At 38.3% G+C, this 21034-nt stretch overlaps 2 protein-coding genes across 2 annotated transcripts; both read left to right on the forward strand.

Annotated features, from left to right (window-relative positions):
• Window positions 1–1648: 1648 nt before the first annotated feature.
• LOC127158154 (murinoglobulin-2-like) lies at window positions 1649–11655 on the forward strand. Its single transcript, XM_051101308.1, is given in 31 exon segments — window positions 1649–1756; window positions 1839–1859; window positions 2153–2318; window positions 2422–2506; window positions 2589–2706; window positions 2820–2940; window positions 3030–3233; window positions 3236–3261; window positions 3348–3560; window positions 3662–3811; window positions 3945–3981; window positions 3984–4062; window positions 4376–4380; window positions 4474–4540; window positions 5812–6037; window positions 6108–6234; window positions 6306–6427; window positions 6526–6577; window positions 6659–6742; window positions 6829–7005; window positions 7186–7261; window positions 7395–7551; window positions 7634–7708; window positions 7790–7952; window positions 8054–8247; window positions 8329–8541; window positions 8669–8787; window positions 10840–10921; window positions 11004–11087; window positions 11173–11278; window positions 11403–11655. Coding segments are annotated over 31 exon segments (3483 nt in total). The 5' UTR covers window positions 1649–1663; the 3' UTR covers window positions 11444–11655.
• Window positions 11656–14272: 2617 nt separating this feature from the next.
• On the forward strand, window positions 14273–19078 carry LOC127158153 (alpha-2-macroglobulin-like; the record flags this gene model as incomplete). The annotated part of the gene is made up of 8 exons (XM_051101307.1): window positions 14273–14292; window positions 14373–14456; window positions 14535–14704; window positions 14797–14894; window positions 15038–15196; window positions 15243–15352; window positions 18670–18875; window positions 18960–19078. Coding segments are annotated over exons 1-8 (959 nt in total), but the record flags the coding sequence as incomplete, so codon positions are not given.
• Window positions 19079–21034: the final 1956 nt, after the last annotated feature.

Consider the following 21034-nt stretch of genomic DNA (forward strand, 5'->3'; position numbering starts at 1 on the left):
CTGTCTCCTTGTGTTTTTGGCGAAACTAGCAGAGGGTGCCCTGTTCCTGCTTTGAGAGAAAGGCATCTGGATCCTCAACTAACTCAACGACTAGCTTATATTAGCTGACTCACAAGATCTGTTTTGCGAGCACAGGGATCTGGTGGTTCAGCACCTTAGCCATTCAGTCATTGGATTGGGTCAACATGACAGCGCGTCTCACGAATAAGTGTGCGCAGTCAGTGCTGAACTGCCTGAACTGCTTCAGAGGCAAGACAGCTGTCCCACAGCTGGGGATCACTGATCCTGGAGGGCCGGTGCCTTTACAGAGTTTAGCTCCAACCCTAATCACACCTGAACAAGCAAATTAAGGTCTTCAGGATACAGGTTAATATTTTTTTAATCTGGATCCCGAGATGGGCATGGCGCTGTGGCACTCTCTGTGTCAGCATTACCCCAGGTTGTCACTGCCTTTTCAGTTCTCAGTCAGACTCTGCGGTTCTATGGGAGAGCTCAATCGTGCAGAAGATGCACTTTCACGACAGCTTACCCTTCCCAGAGAATGGAAACTCCATCCTCAGGTGGTTCAGCTTTTTTTGTAGTTGATTTGAAGTGGGTAAGCCCAGGCAGACCTGTTCGCTTCTCAGAAATCCTCCCACTGCCAGCTATTCTATTCCCTGACTGAGGCTCCCCTTGGCACGGATGCCCTGGCACAGAGCTGGCCCCTCTTTTCGCAAGTAAGATTCTATAATCTTCTATAATATTCTATAATTCAAAGATTCTATAATCTTCGGGTGGAGCCCAGGTGGAATTCAGCACCATTCCTTAGTTATGATACATGTGCTTGATTTTCCAGTTGTTCCCCATCTGTGAACTCTGGGTCCTCTGTTTCCCCACAGTTGCAGATTTCGCACTTCCAGTCTGTTACTGTGTCTGGTAGAGAGTATATATCTCCTTCTCGCCGGACCTGGCATCGATGTATTACATCATGCCACGGTTGCTTTTCCACTATGTTCCACTTTGCTTTCTTCATCTTTTCAGGTTTTCACATGATTTTACATTCTATCATTGTGTCTCTTATCTGGCTTACAGGACATTGGGAAAGTTATGAATTGAGATACATTTGTTCTAATACGCTTGCTTGTCAGCAATTGCATCTTCAATTTACATAGCACAGTTCAGGTTGTTTGTCCTTTTGCCACACATAGGGACCTCTATGAGTGGATGGATGAGTATATGTATGTAAATTCCACTCGCCAGTTCTCATGACTTTTGACTCTAAAAGGTGATTTGGGGCCATGCAAACCACAAGTCATGTCTTCTTTCCTCAGATAGGCTTTTGCACTCTTCTCCTTGATTTGTTATAACTTTTGGTAGTCTATAGTACTCCAAATGTTTTTCCCAGTCTGACCAATAAGTACAGCCCAAAACATGACTATTTTCTATGCTGCCAATATGACCGATTGAAAATACCCTTTATACATCATGAAAACACTCTATATGAGACATGGAAAGTGTGATCCCTGAACTTAGAGTGGTTTTTATGAGTTTGGAAGACAGAGGCTATATGGAAAGGGAGAGGGCCTAAAAGGTTGTTTATCATCCTAACAACCTGTCCATCACCTTTCACACATGTAGACTAAGTGGTGCTTTGCTTTTAACACTGCACCACTAGTGTGAAACAATGCTGTTGGCTTATTTAAAACATATTTCTGTTTTCACAGTGAACTTCAGAATTGTTAGCATGGACACAAGCTTTGTACCCTTTGATCAGCAGGTTCGCATCTTTGTCTTTGTCTTTATCTTATGTCGGCTTTTAAAATTTTCAAAATGTTTAAGTAACATTTTGTCTTTTACAGTACAGTGGAGTCCTGCTTGAGGTAAGAACACATAACCACAAATCATTCATTACTAGCACTTTTAAATCTCATTTTACAGATGTCTGTTATATTTGTAATTGTGTTTTCAATACATTTCTTTAATTATGTTAATAAGATGTGTAGCTGATCCCTCAATCCATTGTGCTAGTATGTCAGTTGGCTCCAGCAGAAATCAACAAATTGCAAATATCTGCTCACACCACACCAAAAAATGGGAGCTGGTGAAAGCCAGAGATTAATGGGATGGGGTGGTGATGATGGACTATAACTAAAGAAATGTGCCTATTACATAGGACAGTAAAGGTAACAAGATTGGTCAATGGAGAAATGTTTCCTCAACAAGGTGGATTTTGCAGCTTTCTTATGAATTAAATGCAGAGGCCCATCAAGGTATATACAAAATAAAGGCTTTTGCTGGTGACAGGATGATCTCACATGATTTTGAGGTGAAAAAATATGGTGAGTCAAACAAAAGTTTTCTGTGTTCACATAGATCGTATCTTTGTATATTATTATCAATTTTGACTAATAATAAGTTTCATTTCTGCCCCCTGACTTGTAGTTTTGCCTAAGTTTGAAATTACTGTGACAGTACCAAAGACAGTAAGAAGAGGTGCTAAGTTCATAGCAGTGGAGGTTTGTGGAAAGTGAGTAGCATCTTTAATACAATGTAATACATTGTAAGACATTGTTTTCTTCCATTCACCATTTCCTTTAAAATTTTTACAGATACACTTATAGGCAGCCTGTATCTGGTAAATCACGGGTAAAAGTGTGCCGTGATTTTTCATGTTGCTCTCAAATGTGTAACAAACACAGTCCAATATGTGTGAATGAAACCACTGAGGTTTGTCCATTTAAATGTAGTACAAAAATTGTGGCATTGTGGCATTTATTTCCTGCATCCAGCCTATAAAGTGACTCTTACGCATTATGTTTGTGTTCATTCATTTCCATTAGATAAAAAAGACAGGCTGTGCCATGCATACCTTAAATATATCTGCCTTTTTAAACCCATCATATTGTTATCGACTAACAAATTCTTTTAATGTTGAAGCAACAATCACAGAAGAAGGAACAGGTGAGCTATTAAGTATTGAAATGAGAGATTTAAAATCTGATTTCATTAAAATTCAAGTTTCACACTCACCATTTATTTGTGTTTTACAGAGATCACCATGACAAAATCTGAAACTATATCTCTCATTGAAAGAATCGACACCTTTTCTAGGGACAAAAAAACAGTTCAGGAAATACAGCCTCCATACAGCCTATTTTTAAATGAACTGATTATAGAGAATATTGAGCAACCATTAAAATGTGATGCTGAGTTTACATTGACCATCAAGTATTATTTTTTACGAGAGACTGTTGAAAATTCAAAACTGACATTGTCTATATGGTGAGAACATGTGCAGTATACATACATTTTTACACTGATGCCTTCATTGTTTGTTAACAGAATTAACTGGTTTCTGTTTGTTTCAGGTCTTGTCCAGAGGAGTGATCGTTCATCATGGATATAAGAAGGTTGAAGTGAAGACTTCTAATGGAACAGCAAATGGCACAGTGTCGTTCAAACTGTCTGTTGGTGCAGATCTGGCTCCTGCAGTGCATTTTCAGGCCTACTGTGTTCTGCCCAGTGAAAATGTTGTTGCTGGTGGCAGAACATTTAACACTGAAAAATGTTTCAAAAACAAGGCATGTAAAAACACATCTTTGTAACAAATTATTGAGAAACGAGACTCTAAACTGTAATTCTGGCTCAGTCCAAAAGGGAATCCTATTTAATGTCATTACAGGTGTCTCTGCAGTTTTCTCCTGCTAAAGCAGTTCCTGGTGAGAAAAACACTCTCCAGATCTCAGCTCAGCCTGGTTCACTGTGTGGCCTCAGTGCTGTAGATCAGAGTGTCCTGATCATGGAGTCAGGAAAACGTCTGGATACTGACAAGGTGTAGATGCTTTAAGATTCAGTATTGATTAAATGTTTCAAAGTGGCAATCTATGAATTTAATGAGATCATACTATACTTAGATATTCTACTATGGTCACCATCTTTAATGTGTGAATGTGGTCTCATCACAGATCTTCAACCTGCTGCCGGTGCATTCCGTGTCAGATTATCCAAGAGTGTTGAAGATATGCTGAAGTGTCCTTTTATGCTGAGTTCAGAGCTAGATAATGCCTTTAAATCCTTCAAGGTGTAGATCATTCAAGTGACAGTGAAGTAGATAATGATTGCCTACATAAATATATAAAATGATGTGGTGTATAATATTAAGTATATGTGATTATCATATTTTATTTCACATTTTGTTCACATTATGTACTTTCATTGCATCAATTTGGTTCATTATTATTGAATAATTTGACAGAGAGTTGGATTGAAGATGGCAACAAATTTGGATATGACACACAAAGGCTTGACTTGTGAAAATTACATTGATTGGCGTATGCTAGTTATTTTTATAGTTTATTAAATAATGTATATAATTTATTTAAATGTCTCTCAAAAGTATATGTATTTTCAGTTCCAGAGCGTGGCTTTTACTTTGTGGGCGTGAATACTCAAAGAGTTGGCAGTACTCTACCAGCTGAAAAGAAAATCTGAAAGCATCAGCTGAAAAGAAAGCTCGATTCATCTTTCCAGAAACTTGGATTTGGCAACTTGCTGAAATTCGGTTAGTAAAGCAGCTTTACAAAGTCAGTTATCTGTTGTAGCAAATTAGCTCAAAAGGGAATTGTATATAAATAAATAATTATAATTAATAATGATTCAGCAGTAACTGTAGCATGAAATTGCCATTAACTAATCTGTTCATCGAGTAAACATTCAGGGTAATTTCATATCAACTCTAAGAAAGAATATATTCTTAACTTTATTAAATAATAACTATAAAATAAATTTCTTACAGTACTAATGCATTAGAGCATGTAGGTAGATCGTAATCATAAAAGGGACATTCATTAACAAGCAGTGACAAAATCAGAAACTCATTTAATTCATGGACAAAAGTTTTAACTAAGCACTAACACACAAAACAAATGTAAACAAACAAATATACAATCACTCAATCATGGGGGAAGGGCAAGTGAGACTGGATGAATGAAGCCATTAGAGAAACAGGGAATGAAGCTATGAAAAGAGTCAGTTAACCACCTGAGTGAAACCATCAGCGCTGTTTTACAACGGGGTTTCATTTAGCTAAATGTACAACAGTTGCATTGCCTTGGTCATTGACAAGTGTCCAGATGCTGTTTTGAAATCTTGATGGTTTCAAGGTTTGGACTTGTGTTCATGTTCTTCCGGGTTTGAAGAGTGATAAACCCCAAAGATCTTTTAACAACTGATGCAAACACTACTAACGATTCTTAAAACACTAATATGTTGCATAGGTATCAACATGTAATATACACTATCATTTAGGTCATCAAAAGATGAATTCATAGATACCAAACATGATATAGGTGATGATATGAAGAGTTCAGATGCAAAACCAGCTAAAAGCCATCCTTGGTCAAAAATGAGATTATACTGAATGAATGCTCCTGACACATAGTATATGTCCATCAAATACTTTTACATCAAACTTTTACATCTAAATTCCAGCCTCAGCCCAATCAGAAGTACCAGTACTTACATAGAAACCTATATAAAGTAGCCAGAAATAAATGCTAATTTTAAAGAAATACGTCAGATGGGTTTAGGGGGACATCTGAACTCTTCATATGTTAATGAGTGGTTTTATCATAACCATGCATAAAACAGTATACAATACAACAGGGCAATATACAAGAACAGTAAAAATATACACTATGACCTGAGGGTAAAAAAAAAAAAAAAAAAAACAGACAGAAAACATCATTGATACTGTTTCATATTCTGAATTCATAGTGTTTTATATGCTGAATGTCATAAGAGCAAAAATATATAGTTGTAATTCCACCACAGGGAATCTGGATCAGCTCAGGTTCCTGTCACGGTTCCTGACACCATCACCTCTTGGGAGACAGAGGCCTTCTGTCTGTCCTCCAAAGGTCTGGGTCTGGCTCCTCCTGCTCAGCTGACAGTTTTCCAGCCCTTCTTCCTGGAGCTCTCTCTGCCTTACTCCATCATCCGTGGGGAGATCTTTGAGCTGAAGGCCACTGTCTTCAACTATCTGTCCAAGTGCATCATGGTGAGACTTCAGACTCAGTCTTATCCAGTCATATGAAATATGCCACTAATCATGTGTGTTTGACTGACAGGTTAAAGTGACTCCAGCTCCTTCCTCAGACTACACTCTCAAAGCCTCCTCTGATGATCAGTATTCATCCTGTCTGTGTGCTAATGAAAGAAAAACCTTTAAATGGATCCTCACTCCTTCTGTTCTTGGTGAGTTTTCCAGTCTGAATCATTGTTTCTCAGTCTCTGTTGTATCTTAACATATATGTCTTGTGTTGTAGGAGTCTTGAATATTACAGTCAGTGCAGAGGCAGAGGCGTCCCAGACCCTGTGTGACAATGAGATTGTGAGTGTGCCAGAGAGAGGACGCATTGACACAGTCACACGAAGTCTGCTTGTACAGGTCAGCGCACATCAAACGTCTCTCAGATGTCATTTATCCATGATCCTAATGCTGCTTATGTCAGTATGATGTGTTGATGTTATTGTTTTATGCTGCAGGCTGATGGAACTGAAAAGACAGAGACCTACAGCTGGTTACTGTGTCCAAAGGGTTTGTAAAACTCAGAAAATATTTAGCATCAGTGTTTCTCTACTGATCACTGATATGTTTTTCTGTCTCTGTGGTTCATAGGTGACAGTCTCTCAGAGGAAGTGGATCTGACTCTTCCTAAAGATGTGATAGAGGGATCAGCCAGATCCTCTGTTTCAGTCATTGGTAACATTTACATACACAAGCAGAAATGAGGAGTTTGTGTTTGGGTTTCTAAAATGTAGTGAGTTTCATTTGTGTTTGGTTTGTAGGAGACATATTGGGTCGTGCACTGACGAATCTTCACGGATTATTACAGATGCCGTACGGCTGTGGAGAACAAAACATGGCTATTCTTTCTCCCAATATTTACATTCTGCAGTATCTGGAAAACACAGAGCAGCTCACCTCAGCCATCCGAGAGAGAGCCACCGGCTTCCTTAAGAGCGGTGAGAGACATCAATTGATGAATAATTTATAAATAAATAAATTATTAAGAAAATAGTATGGTATTATTTGATATACAGTTGTTATTTTTTAACACACGTGGATGTCATTTAGCCTAGCTGAATAGTCATTCCAAACAAACTGTTTTAGTGAACCTTGTGAACCATTATCACATTAAACAGGATACCAGAGACAACTGAACTACAAGCATTTTGATGGTGCATACAGCACATTTGGTTCTGGTGATGGGAATACATGGTAAATATTTTTTCACTGTTACTTTTGTCAAAAAACAGACATAGTATTAAGGTAATCTACAAAAATGAAATTTAGTGGACAGTGCAAAAAAAAAAAAAAAAATTGAATTTAATTGAATCTTTCACACCACCAGGTTGACTGCCTTTGTCCTGAGGTCTTTTGGCAAAGCACAGAAATACATATTTATTGATCCAAAAATTATTCAGAGTGCAAAGAAATGGTTAATAAGCAGACGGGATTCAGACGGTTGTTTTATCCAACAAGGAAGACTGTTCAACAACAGAATGAAGGTGTGGTATTTGTCACTAAACATTGTCACAGAAACAATGCCTCAAAATATTTTATTTTATGTTCCTGTAATATATATTCCAGGGTGGAGTGAATGATAATGTGACCATGACTGCCTACATTACTGCATCATTGCTTGAACTGGAAACTCCAGTCACAGTAAGTTCATCTACAGGAAACACAGTATAAACTCATAGAAAAATGACGCTCACAGCGGCTGTTTCTCTGTTTTTGTCTCAGGATCCTGTCGTCACTAAAGGTTTGTCATGCTTGAGGTCCGTCATTGAGGATGTCAAAAACACTTACACCACTGCTCTGCTCGCCTACACTTTCAGTCTGGCTAGAGACAAGGACACTCGACAGCAGCTTTTCAAGAAACTGGAGGATGTTGCTATTTCAGATGGTAAGAGATTTGTTTCTGATGACTTTCTGTTGTCTTTTATTAGTTTTTTTTTCTTGTCAAGTTGTTGAGTTACTGGTGTCTCTTTTGTCCGTGTCCTAAAGGGTCTCATCTCCACTGGTCTCAGTCTGGATCTGCTGGTGACTCTGATTCTCTGGCAGTGGAGATCAGCTCATATGTGCTGCTAGCTGTTCTCACTACAGATTCAGTCACTCCAGCTGATCTGGGCTTTGCTAACAGGATTGTCAGCTGGCTTGTGAAGCAGCAGAATGCCTATGGAGGATTCTCCTCCACACAGGTGACTCAAACTACTCAAATCAAACACATGATTGCTGAATAATGGGTCAAAGTCACATTACTGAACACATTTATTTCTCAGGACACAGTGGTGGCTCTTCAGGCTCTGTCTTTGTACGCCACCAAAGTGTTCAGCTCTGACGGCTCCAGCACAGTGACTGTACAGTCAGCAGGAGACACTCACCACTTTGATGTCAATCAGGACAACAAGTTACTGTACCAGGAGAAGCAGCTGCAGAACGTTCCAGCCAAATACAGCATTGAAGTGAAGGGCTCAACCTGTGTGTCTGTGCAGGTCTGTAGTGCTTTCAGCTTCACTGACTCACACTCACTTTCTTTCTTGGCATTTTGTGATTATTTTGCTGTGAAATGTTTTATAAATGTGCTGGTTTATGAATGTATTTTTGTTTGTATTTACTCAGGTGGCTCAGTTCTACAATATTCCCACTCCTACTGAAGCTAAAACGTTGAGCATTGATGCTAAGATTGAGGGAGATTGCAACACATTGGGACAAAATTTCATTTTGAACTTCACTGTCAAGTAAGACCAGACTTGAACTGAAAAGACTAGAGAATGATTATGACTTAAGATTGACCAACAAATACACATTTTCTGAATATTTTTAACATCATAAATAACATAAAACCAATATGAATTGATAAGACATATCTCAGTAGTTACAGCTACAGTACTAAACACAAACTTAAGAAACAAAGAAAAACACATAATGAGTGGTAAAAACGTCTCAGGTTACATATGTAACCGTGGTTCCCTGAGAAGGGAACGAGACACTGCGTCTTCTAGAGGTCGCTATTGGGGAACATCTCTTACGTGACCCGTGTCTGAAGCTATATACAAAAACTACAAGGTACTGGCCGGTGACAGCCTATGACGTCACTCCCGGCACGACTCGTAGCTGCTGGCGCGTCATACCAGTGCGACCGCATTGTACAAAAGGGCGCCGGTCAAACACAACGTCCACTTCTTCGTCTGAAGCATGTGTCCGAAGCATGGCCACAAGTCTAGAGGACGCAGTGTCTCGTTCCCTTCTCAGGTAACCAGGGTTACATACGTAACATGAGACGTTCCCTTTCAAGGAACTCGAACTGCTTCCTCTAGAGGTCGATATTGGGGAACGGTTATACCCATGCTGCCATGCTGAGGGGAGTGCAACCCGGACACAAAAGGCGAGCACTAAGTACCAGCTCCACCTAAGTAGGGGGAGCTGCCCCAAAGGACGTCCAGGCGGCTGTCAGTGACTTAATCCCTTCGGCCAGAGGCCTGAGCTGCATACCCAAGGACTTACCTGTAAGGTCCAGGCTAAGGACGCCTGGCTGAGGGCAGAACTCAGACTTGGAATCAGAAAGAGATTCCTTTAAGGCCCCTTCTTTGAAGGGGCTCAGTTGGCAGGGAGGGAGCCTTAAGAGATAATGCCTCACCTACAGAGAGATAGCTCGCAAGCGTCTCCTCAATAGGAGGCATCCTCTCATAGCCATTCTCGCACATACCCTCAATATTAGCGTAACAAGTCTGTTGAAATCTATGAATGCGGGAGGAAAATGGCTTCTCCCATGCCTTCACGACCTCCGTATGGAGATCGGGAAGGAATGGAAGGCTCACTTGGGCCAGGGGGTTATGGTCGGACAGGAAAGGTTCATCAAGACGGCCCCGCGTAGCCGCCTTTCTCATCCGTTTCAACGGCAGATCTAATCTCGCTGTGGCACGCTCCATAACCTCCAGCAGCTCAGCATATGCGGGGCAGGAGCTTTGGGAGGACTCAGATTGCATTTCTTCATCCAACAACTCCTGTTCTTCCTGGGTGGAACCCAGAATAGCACTGGCTGCTGGGTCAGACGATGTGAGAGAAATCACATCGTCATCCTCCAGCAACTCACTCTCGTCTCCAACCGACGAGCGAGACAGCGAAAGCCCCTTATCCAGCTTATCGGTGAGATCCATCTGCGATCCCCACGAGCTCAGTTTCCTCCGCGCCTCGGCAGCGGCAGGTCCTGAACCGCGGGGAGCAGAAGGCTATCCCTCCTTCCTCGAAAAGAGGGACAAACGAGAGCGGAGCGTCTTCATAGAAAGACGCTCACAATGCACGCAAACCGCCCCCTCAAGGACGTTGCGTGCGTGCTCTTCGCCCAAACACATGATGCAAAGATCGTGTGTGTCATCTGGTGTAAAATATGTAGGACACGGATCTGCACACTTCTTGAACGTCTTGCTAGTGCTGGCCATCGTTACAGAAAGAAAAAGCTTACCGCTGTAGAATTGCAGGCTTCAAACAGAACAGTCGCTGAAGACGAAGAAGAGGACGTTGTGTTCGACCGGCGCCCTTTTATACAATGCGGTTGCGCTGGTATGACGCGCCAGCAGCGATGAGTCGCGCCGGCAGTGACGTCATAGGCTGTCGCCGGCCAGTACCTTGTAGTTTTTGTATATAGCTTCAGACACGGGTCACGTAGGAGACATTCCCCAATAGCGACCTCTAGAGGACGCAGTTCAAGTTCCTCGAAAGGGAACTTATTTGTAGTTTTGATACTATAAGAGGCATTTAAGAGATATTACTTTCCACTTAATTTTTTTCAGGTATGATGGTTTAGTGGAAAGGACTAACATGGTCATTGTGGAGATTAAACTCTTGTCTGGATTTACAGCTGATACATCAATGGTGCGTTTGAGTGTTTCATCACAAACTCGTAAAATTTCTTTAGGTCAGTATTTAGAAATTAACCAGCACTTTTTCCACACAGCTTAAAACTTTTTCTGGAATGTACGTATCACTTGTGGAGCGAGTCGATGTTAAAGATGATCATGTCATTGTGTATTTGAAAGAGGTGAGAAGACAGCAACATTCATATGATTTTGTCATTTAGGTTTTATTCCAAATGTCCATGACTGATAAGTTTTTTCTTCTTGCAGATCCCCAAAAATATTCCAAAGAATTACCAGATACAAATGAAACAGGTTCTTCCTGTGAAGAATCTCAAGCCAGCCGTGGTCAAAGTGTATGATTACTACCAAACAAGTAAGATTTTTTGTGCCAGTGTTCAATGTTTTTATCATGTGAGATGCTGATTGTTTATCCAGTTTGATTCCATGTGCATGTTTCTATTGTTGCATGAATGTTAACATCTTCATTTTTCCTTCAGGTGATCAGTCAGAGACCGAATACTCCTTCCACTGTCAATGAAGCTGCAGAACTGAAGCACTTCACCTCAGTTCAGCTTGCATGAAGAATAATTAAATAATTAAATATAATTATTTTTAATTATTTAGTCTGGGTAAACTTATTTCCAATCAGACTAAATTTGAACAAACCCCCAAATCCTGGTCTGAGTTTTTGGCCATGCCTCAACAGTCTGAGTGTATGATTAATAAAAGTGCTGAAAACAAATGATGGCGATCTGGTTGAATTTTTGTAAGTGTAGGAGCTACATACTTTTCATACTTTCTACATACTTTTCATCATACTTTTTGATCTTTTTTTGATATATATTAATAGTGGTATACTGTTTGACCAAAATACTTTAAGGGCTCATGCTCTAGAATATTACCCCTTCATAATTAATTGAATAGCATAAACCATTCATCTATTCTCCAAACCGCTTGTCCTTCCTAGTACAAGGATGCATAGTGCATATTGTTGTTCGTTCATCACTTTTGCACCCTTAGTTAATTTTAAATTACTGTGGAAATTTCAACCAAAAATCAGTGGTAAATTCAGCATTCAGCATTGTTTGACAAGTAACTGTTATTGAATCAGCACTGAAAGCAACAAAATAATCAGTTTTGCAATATGATTGTTCATGCTGATCCGCCTAAACTCAAGGACCAGTGCAATAATGAAATTCAAGACACGGGCTTTGTAAGTGTGATACTCTTGCTCACACATGTACGTGCAGTGGTGTAATGTAACAAAGTAATAATACTTTGTTACTGAAGTGTTTTTGGGAGTGTCTGTACTTTACTTGAGTTTTTATACGGTCAACTTTTACGCCACTACATTTTGTAATTAAAATGTATAGTTTTACTCCGATACATTTCCACGAAGCATACAGTATATTCCTATTTCTGTCTAATTTAAATAAAACAATTAAATGCTATATATATATAACAACAAGATTAACCACCTAATTGTACAGAAAAAAAAAAAAAAAAATCATTTTGATTACATAATAATGGCAATATATACTACATGTCAAAGTCAGACATGCCCCTTTGCCAGCTGTTATGCCTAGTAACAGGTTTAAAAAGATTTTTGGGTCAGCACACCTTAATGAAATGCCATTTAGCTTTAGAATACAATGAATTTAGGCCCAGATTATGCAGAGCTGTAATAGCTGCTAATGGTGGATATTTTTATGAATCGAAAATTTAAGTTTATTTCTATGTATAAACTGTTTATGTAATAAAATATGTTTTCGTAGTTTGTTGTCCCTTATCAGTGCAGAATGATCACAAATTAAACAGGATTCATGCCAATATTGTCGAAAACCCCCTTTTCTAGGGAATTTCCAAAAATTTGGTGGGCAGTGTATATCATTAAAGATGTCATACTGTATGTATGTAAGCGTTTTGTGTGTCTGAGTGGTTGAGATTAGTGTTATGTGTGTGTGTATGCAAAAATTGCACACTGATTCAGCATTCACTTTACTGAATCATCTGATATCTATCTAAACATGTATACATGTATGTATTTGTATACACACACACACACACACACACACAGAGTGTACTGATTCATACGTTATGACATAAGATGAATGCTGAATGAACGTGCATTATATATATATATATATATATATATAGCTGAAACATGCCTATGTTCAAAACATATACATTTATGCACACAAACGACGCACAAATTGTTAAAGTTTTTTTTTGACTAGCGGTTTGCAAACAACAGTATCTTCTTATCAATGCTTCTTCCTGTTTCAAAATGAATGAACATGTGACATATGTGGACATGGGCGTGGCTTTGACATCACATTCCTCGTATCTTCGTCTGATGCCTTTTAATCTGAGGGCGTTTCGTCTGATGCCTTTTAATCTGAGTCCGTTTCATCTAATGCCTAATTGTACGAGACCTGACACCTGACGTTGTTTTAACTGAGACCTGAAGCCTTTTAGTCTAAGGCATGACGCCTTTTTATTTTATGACTGATGTCTGAGGATGTCCTAACCCTGGTGAAAAAAACAGCATATGCTGGTAGGTATGTTTTGATGCTGGAATGCTGGTTAGGTAGGTTTTGATGCTGGTTTAAGCTGGTCCTTTGCTGGTTTATGCTGCTCCTTAGCTGGTCCTTTGCAGGTTTTTGCTGGTCATGTTGCTGGTCAGGACCAGCATAAACCAGCAAAGGACCAGCTTAAACCAGTGATTCACTCATTAACACAGTCAAATGCTTTGTTCTCGAATGAGTTAGCTGTTTGAATGAATTAGAATCTCAACGACTTATTATTAACTTCCTGCCACGTACTGGCGGTTTTAATTTCACATTTTGACAATTTTTTCACGTCTTAAATTATTTCAGATATCAGTATTCAGCTCTAAGAACTAAACATTAGGCCTATTTATGCATATGTAACTGCAGTTTAAATGCATCCATGTGCCCTCTGAGAAACTTTAAACTGTGTAAATACATCTAAATGTTATTTCAGTTGCAGATTTTGGAAATGTTTTCTTATGCTGGAATGAAAGACGCTAAGTACTGGATAAAGTGCTGCTTATTCTAACCCAAAAATTCAAAATGGAAAAAAAGTGTTAACTAAACACACTCTTGCTATTCAAGCGTATGAGCATTTTATATATATATTTATTTGCTTCTTTTCCATTTTGCATTTACTTGTACTTTTACTTTCAATACTTAAGAATGTTTAAGATTAAAACAATTATTTTCACACAATACATACCACAATCTTCAAGACTTTTACTCAAGTAATATTCTAAACGGTGACTTCAAATTCTACCAAAGTCATTTTCTGGTAAAATATCTGTACTTTTACTTTAGTATGGCTACAACTGGTTAATGTGTCCAAAGGGTTTGTCTGCAGACAATGTTTGGCATTACAGTGTTTCTCAGCTGATCACTGATATTTGTTTCTGTCTCTCTGGTTCATAGGTGACAGTCTCTCAGAGGAAGTGGATCTGACTCTTCCTAAAGATGTGATAGAGGGATCAGCCAGATCCTCTGTTTCAGTCATTGGTAACATTTACATACACAAGCAGAAATGAGGGGTTTGTGTTTCTAAAATGTAGTTTTTCTTTTGTTTTTGCTTTGTAGGAGACATATTGGGTCGTTCACTGAAGAATTATTTGCACAGATTATTACAGATGCCTTACGGCTGTGGAGAACAAAGCATGGCTGTTTTTTTTTTTCCTAATATTTACATTTTGCAGTATCTGGAAAACACAAAGCAGCTCACCTCAGCCATCCGTGAGAGAGCCATCAGCTTGTGGTGAGTGATATCAATCGTGTCAAGCAAATAGAAGGGAGAAATTAAGTCACAATACATTTGACCTCAGACACACTTAATCAACTCAAATATATAATGTCAAACTCAACAGGACTCCAAATACAACTGAACTACAGACATAACAGTGGTGCATACAGGACATTCGCAAATGGTGATTTGAATGCATGGTAAATGTTTGCGACTTTTCACTCTTTTTCCTAAAATAGTTATAAAGTCATAATAGTAAGCAGATGGTATTTATTTTCAATAATTTAATTACAGATTTAATCAAATGAAACAGCTAATTAAAATTCAAACTGTCAAACACCAGGTTGACTGCCTTTGTCATGAGGTCTTTTGGGAAAGCACGGAAATACATATTTATTGATCTATACATTATTCAGAGTGCAAAGCGATGGTTAATAAGAAGACAGAATTCAGATGGCTATTTTATCCAACAGGGAAGACTGTTCAACAACAGAATGAAGGTGTGTTATTGGTTTCTAAATATTACCACAGAAATGTATTGAAACAAGAGTGAATGATAATGTGGCCATGACTGCCTACATTACTGCATCATTGCTTGAACTGGAAACTGGGTGGTTGGGTGCAGTCCTCCGGATCCAGTCCATACTCACCCCAGATGGTAGATCAGCACCTAGAGACGACCTCTACAGCACTGAATGTCAGCGGAGACCCAGAGACGGATCCCCAGTGAAGACCTCGTCACCTAGACGGCTGTCGGCACAGAACCATGGGACCTGGTAAGTCCTCTGTGTCTGGCCAGAGGAGAACTGGACCCTGACTGAGCCTGGTTTCTCCCAAGGTTTTTTCCTCCATTTGTCACCGATGCACTCAAAAAAATTTGATTTGTTGGACTTACTTAAAAAAAAAACGGCCAAGTGGTTCCACACAACTACGTTGAGTAATTTGTACAAGTAACAATTTAGTTGTATGAACAAAAAGAATTCAAGTAAAGCTGACAAAATTTCTTGAAGTAAATACAAATCATTTGAACTTGTCACTGTTACATATTGATTATATGTGTTGTTCACTTAATAATTTTATGTTACATTTATAAAAGTTTATTACGTAAAGTGAACTCATTTATTAATTTAATTTACCTTATTACCTTATTAATTATTTGCTCTATGAGTGCAAGTAAAAAAAAAAAAAAAAACATTAATGTCAAGCATTTTTTGGAAATAAAATACATTTATTTTCTTCTAAAGGTCTTACAATGAGCAAATTGTAATCATTCTCAGTTCAAGATAGGTAACAACATTCTTGTCAACAGAAAAAGTTCTTCCCAAGGTCTTGTGATGTACAGATTCATGCTGTATATGACACTCAAATGCAGAGCACAAGCCTAGGTGACATCTCCATGCTTCTGCACTTTTAGTTGATTCCAAAACCTGATGGAGGGTCACAGACCAGGTTTGATGATGTAAATTCCAATGGCTGTATTAGTCACGTCTCTTTCAGCATTCACAAAGTCCTAAAAGGCATGAAAACAGTAAAGCTGTTCAGTAATTTTCATTACACCAACAAATGCAGGTTGCAAATTTAACATCACTTAGCAATACATCCAGTAAAAGCAAAGATTCTGAGAATTATGTATCCACAGACCTTAGTCAGGTCATATTAAGTTTAGACAGGAATAAATGGGGCTGTAAGTATAGGTTACAGTGCATTCAATGAACTGTACTGTTGTTTAACAACATACATTTTCAGCTGAAAAAAAAAAAAAACTTTCAGTGGACACAAACTCCATGAAACTCCAAACTCCAGTTTTAAAAGTTGTCAGTTTTATGCAGGACCTTTATGCAGTGTGTAATTGTAAAGACTGTAAATCCATTCCTTACAGTCTAATTTTCATGGTAAATTCAATATGCCATCTAACCTGACTAAGGTCTATTGTCTGTGCCTTAATGTTTTACATCCATGTGTCGCCTAATCTGACACTGGATTTCAAGGTACAACAAAGCAATCAACAATCACTAAAACTACAACTGCTACCATGTTAGTTACTAAGCTACTCAGGTTTAAGTGTTTCATTAAAAAGTACTGTATATACAACAACAATATATATATATATACACACACATAAATATAATTTGTTGTTGTTCTTGCACTATACAGTTTTTTGTATTATCTAGTGTTCAAAAGAATGCCTGAGAACACTTACTGCATACTCCTTCATGAGGATTTCATAGTCTTCATTAAACGACAATTCACCCCAAATTTTTTTTCCTTATTTACTCACCCTCCAAACATGTATGATTTTCTTTCTTGTGTTGAACACAAAAGATATTTTAAAGAACGTTGGTAACTAGACAGTTGACAGTAGCCAACGTATTTTTTTATTTCCATACTATAGAAGTCAATTGCTGTCTGTTTACCAACATTCTTCAAAATAACTTCTTTTGTGTTCAACAGAAGAAAGAAAATCATACAAGTTTGGAATGACATGAGGATGAGTAAACAATGACAAAGGTTTGGGTGAACTATCCCTTTAAGATGCACAGATCCAAATTGAGTCGGTATTGTTCTGTGGAAAAAAATTAAGAACAGACAAAATTACAATTCACCATGCCAAAGTGAAAACAAGCATCATATCAAAAACAGACATTACAAACCTTCTCAGTGACAGCCATTAGTTTACACATGTTCCGTCCTGCAACTCCTTTATTGGTAGATGCCGGCCAGTTTACTTCTGTATCCAGCCAGTGTTTGTCTATATCAGTTGAGTGATGGTAATTCAAGTAAACTCAGCAGCAATCTAGAGATTTAAAAGACATAACACAGCACTGAGGATATCTTTCATTTTTAAATTTACATTCAGGGATATTCAATGAAATCTGAAGACAAAAAGCAATTAGGCTACCTCCACATGGGCTTGAACAGCTAAATAGAACATTGTAAACACTAGTATCCTTAGCATATGAACGATTAAGATAACTCCGTAGTACATTCCATGTTAATTCCATATTATATAGTGCATGGGAAACAATTACTGTGACCAAATTAGCCATGTGTTAATCTAACATTATAGTGCTTCAAAAATTGCCATCTAGTTGACACTGTTATTTTGCAGTCCTTACATTGTCACATGCTTGTTTTGAGAGAGAAACACGAGTTAGCATAACTGACTAAAATGGAAACATACTAGAGAATGAAAATGTAGCCTGTATGGAACAGATTAGCATTGCCAGGCACCAAAATATGCTATAACTTTAATAAAAACCCTTTGTGCAGACTTAAATCACTTTTTCAAAGCAGTATTTATCAGGATGGTAAAGAATTTAATTCATACCTGACAAGCAGAGTCACCCGCATCTTTTCCTGGTTTGTCTGTCTTCTGATGCAGCTACGGTGCACCTAAAGGTCCATCCTACATCGTTTTACTAATTTGTGCGTTTCACTCAGCATTAAGTTGACTGAACAAACACTTCTTAAGTAAAGCTAACAGTGTTAGCTTTTTGTAGAAACCACTCAATTATATTAAGTTGACTGAACAAACACTTGTTAAGCAAAGCTGACAATGTTAGTTTTTTGTAGAAACCACTCAGTTATATTAAGTCCATGGCGTTACATGCATTTTTTTAAGTAATGTTAACATGGATGTATAGAGTGAAACTAACGACAGTGAAAGTTCATTTTTTTGAGTGTGGAGATTTGGTTCCTTGCCGCTGTCGCCTCTGGCTTGCTTAGTTGAGGACACTTTATCTTCACTTTATCTTCACACAATATTGTATTTTATTTAATTGTATTTGATTAACTACCTTTACCTGAAAATTGAGTGTTTACTGTTGATTTGATTGTCAGCTGGCTTGTGAAGCAGCAGAATCCCTATGGAAGATTCTTCTCCCCAGGTGACTCAGACTACTCAAATCAAACACATGATTGCTGAATAATGGGTAAAAGTCACATTACTGAACACATTTATTTCTCAGGACACAGTGGTGGCTCTTCAGGCTCTGTCTTTGTACGCCACCAAAGTGTTCAGCTCTGATGGCTCCAGCACAGTGACTGTACAGTCAGCAGGAGACACTCACCACTTTGATGTCAATCAGAACAACAAGTTACTGTACCAGGAGAAGCAGCTGCAGAACGTTCCAGCCAAATACAGCATTGAAGTGAAGGGCTCAACCTGTGTGTCTGTGCAGGTCTGTAGTGTGATTCAGACTTCTGACTGTTCTGTTATGATATGATTCATTCATTCATTTTTTTGCTTGTGTTGACTGTCTCAGGTGGCTCAGTTCTACAACATTCCGACTCCTATTGAAGCTAAAACATTGAGTATTGATGCTAAGATTGAGGGAAACTGCAAAACACTGGGACAAAATTTTATATTGAACTTCACTATCAAGTAAGTACAAATTTGGATTTATGTCAGCAGACTCAAGCATGGTCATTACTTAAGACTGACCAACAAATATATCTTTAGCTATTTAATGCATAACAGATGAAAAGGACAAGTGTTATGTAACCAAGGTTGCCAGAGAGTAACAGACAAAAGAATGTTATATATATATGATTTATATGAGAACCTAATAGTGAAAAAAGTATTGAAACTTATTCGAAAGAAGTCAAATTATAAAAGAATATATTAATTTTATACTAACCCAAATTATATATATATATATAGTGAATAGTGAGCTGTCTTCAACTTGAGAAGGACCAATGAGAACGCAGAATGCGGCGCTGTAAAAACAATTAATTTATGGGATTTGCACGAGGTTTACATGTAGAGTTAGCAGCAGCTCGCTTACACTTGCATCGATTCCTAATGAGCTTGGTGTTCGTTTTGCTCCATGACATAAAAGAGAAAGAAAAAAAAACCTTCTACAAGAATTTTGTCGAAGCATTGATGTGAGTGAAATGACGAACCTTATGTTGTATTATGAATGCATGCAATTAATATTACCGATTAGGGTGGAACGAACATTCACCTTATAAATATCAAAAGATACGGTGATATGCATTTACCTTGTTGGCATCAGAGAGTTGCTAAAGTGTTTACAGCGTGTATTTTTGATTAAAAAGGAGAAGGAAAAGGATTTAAAGGGGACGAGGTACATCCATGCCTTTCGGGAACTTTCTGTGTGTTTAGCGACCTCCTTATGGGATTATTTTTGTGCCAATAAGAATTAACGTAACTTTATAAAACTGAACGTAACTTTCCAAGAAACGATCAAAAATATGCCACTGCAAAAGAAGAAAAACACAATGAAAATGAAAAAATGAACTCAGTCGCACGAAATTAACATGCTCTTCAAATATGCTTCATTCTTTGTTAATGATTTTCAAAGAATCGTTTTCGCGAATCATGGATTCTGAATGCGTTGCCACAGCTTTCGCTTACGCTTCGCAAATTTTCGTTTGCTGTTTTGGCACAAACCTCTCGTGGGGGCGGGCTTAACAGCGATCTACTCTGATTGGCTAATGAGCTTTTGATGGACAGTTGCTCTCTGACCTGGAAGCACAGACGGTGACGTCAGTGGTGTGCATATTGGAAAGTTGTTGCGGTGTGCAATACGTCATGCTTTGTTTATAGAAACTATCAGAACTGTTGCACACTGTACATGAATAAAACTTTTATCGATGTTATTGATTAACGTTACTTTAGCAACACAAACTTACTTCAAGCTGCCCTGAGGGACAAGATGAGGTGGAAGATGATGCCGCTCCGTGTCTCTCCTGGGAGCTCATCTTTAGAAACTAAGAGACGACCGTAGGTGAAATACTAATAACATTAATACTTAATATAAACAAAGCACGACGTATTGCACACCGCAACAACTTTCCAATATGCGCACCACTGACGTCACCGTCTGTGCTTCCAGGTCAGAGAGCAACTGTCCATCAAAAGCTCATTAGCCAATCAGAGTAGATCGCTGTTAAGCCCGCCCCCACGAGAGGTTTGTGCCAAAACAGCAAACGAAAATTTGCGAAGCGTAAGCGAAAGCTGTGGCAACGCATTCAGAATCCATGATTCGCGAAAACGATTCTTTGAAAATCATTAACAAAGAATGAAACATATTTGAAGAGCATGTTAAATTCGTGCGACTGAGTTCATTTTTTCATTTTCATTGTGTTTTTCTTCTTTTGCAGTGGCATATTTTTGATCGTTTCTTGGAAAGTTACGTTAAGTTTTACAAAGTTACGTTCATTCTTATTGGCACAAAAATAATCCCATACCTCCTTGGTAAGTCAACTCACTTATTAATTGTTACAAATCAGATCGTTATTATTGTTAAGAAGGGAAACGAAGAATTAAGTCTCTGAGAGTGATTTATATATGTAAAGTGTGTAAAGCTGTATA

The sequence above is a fragment of the Labeo rohita genome, unplaced genomic scaffold, assembly GCF_022985175.1.
Source record: "Labeo rohita strain BAU-BD-2019 unplaced genomic scaffold, IGBB_LRoh.1.0 scaffold_1363, whole genome shotgun sequence".
NCBI classification, from domain to species: Eukaryota; Metazoa; Chordata; class Actinopteri; order Cypriniformes; family Cyprinidae; genus Labeo; species Labeo rohita.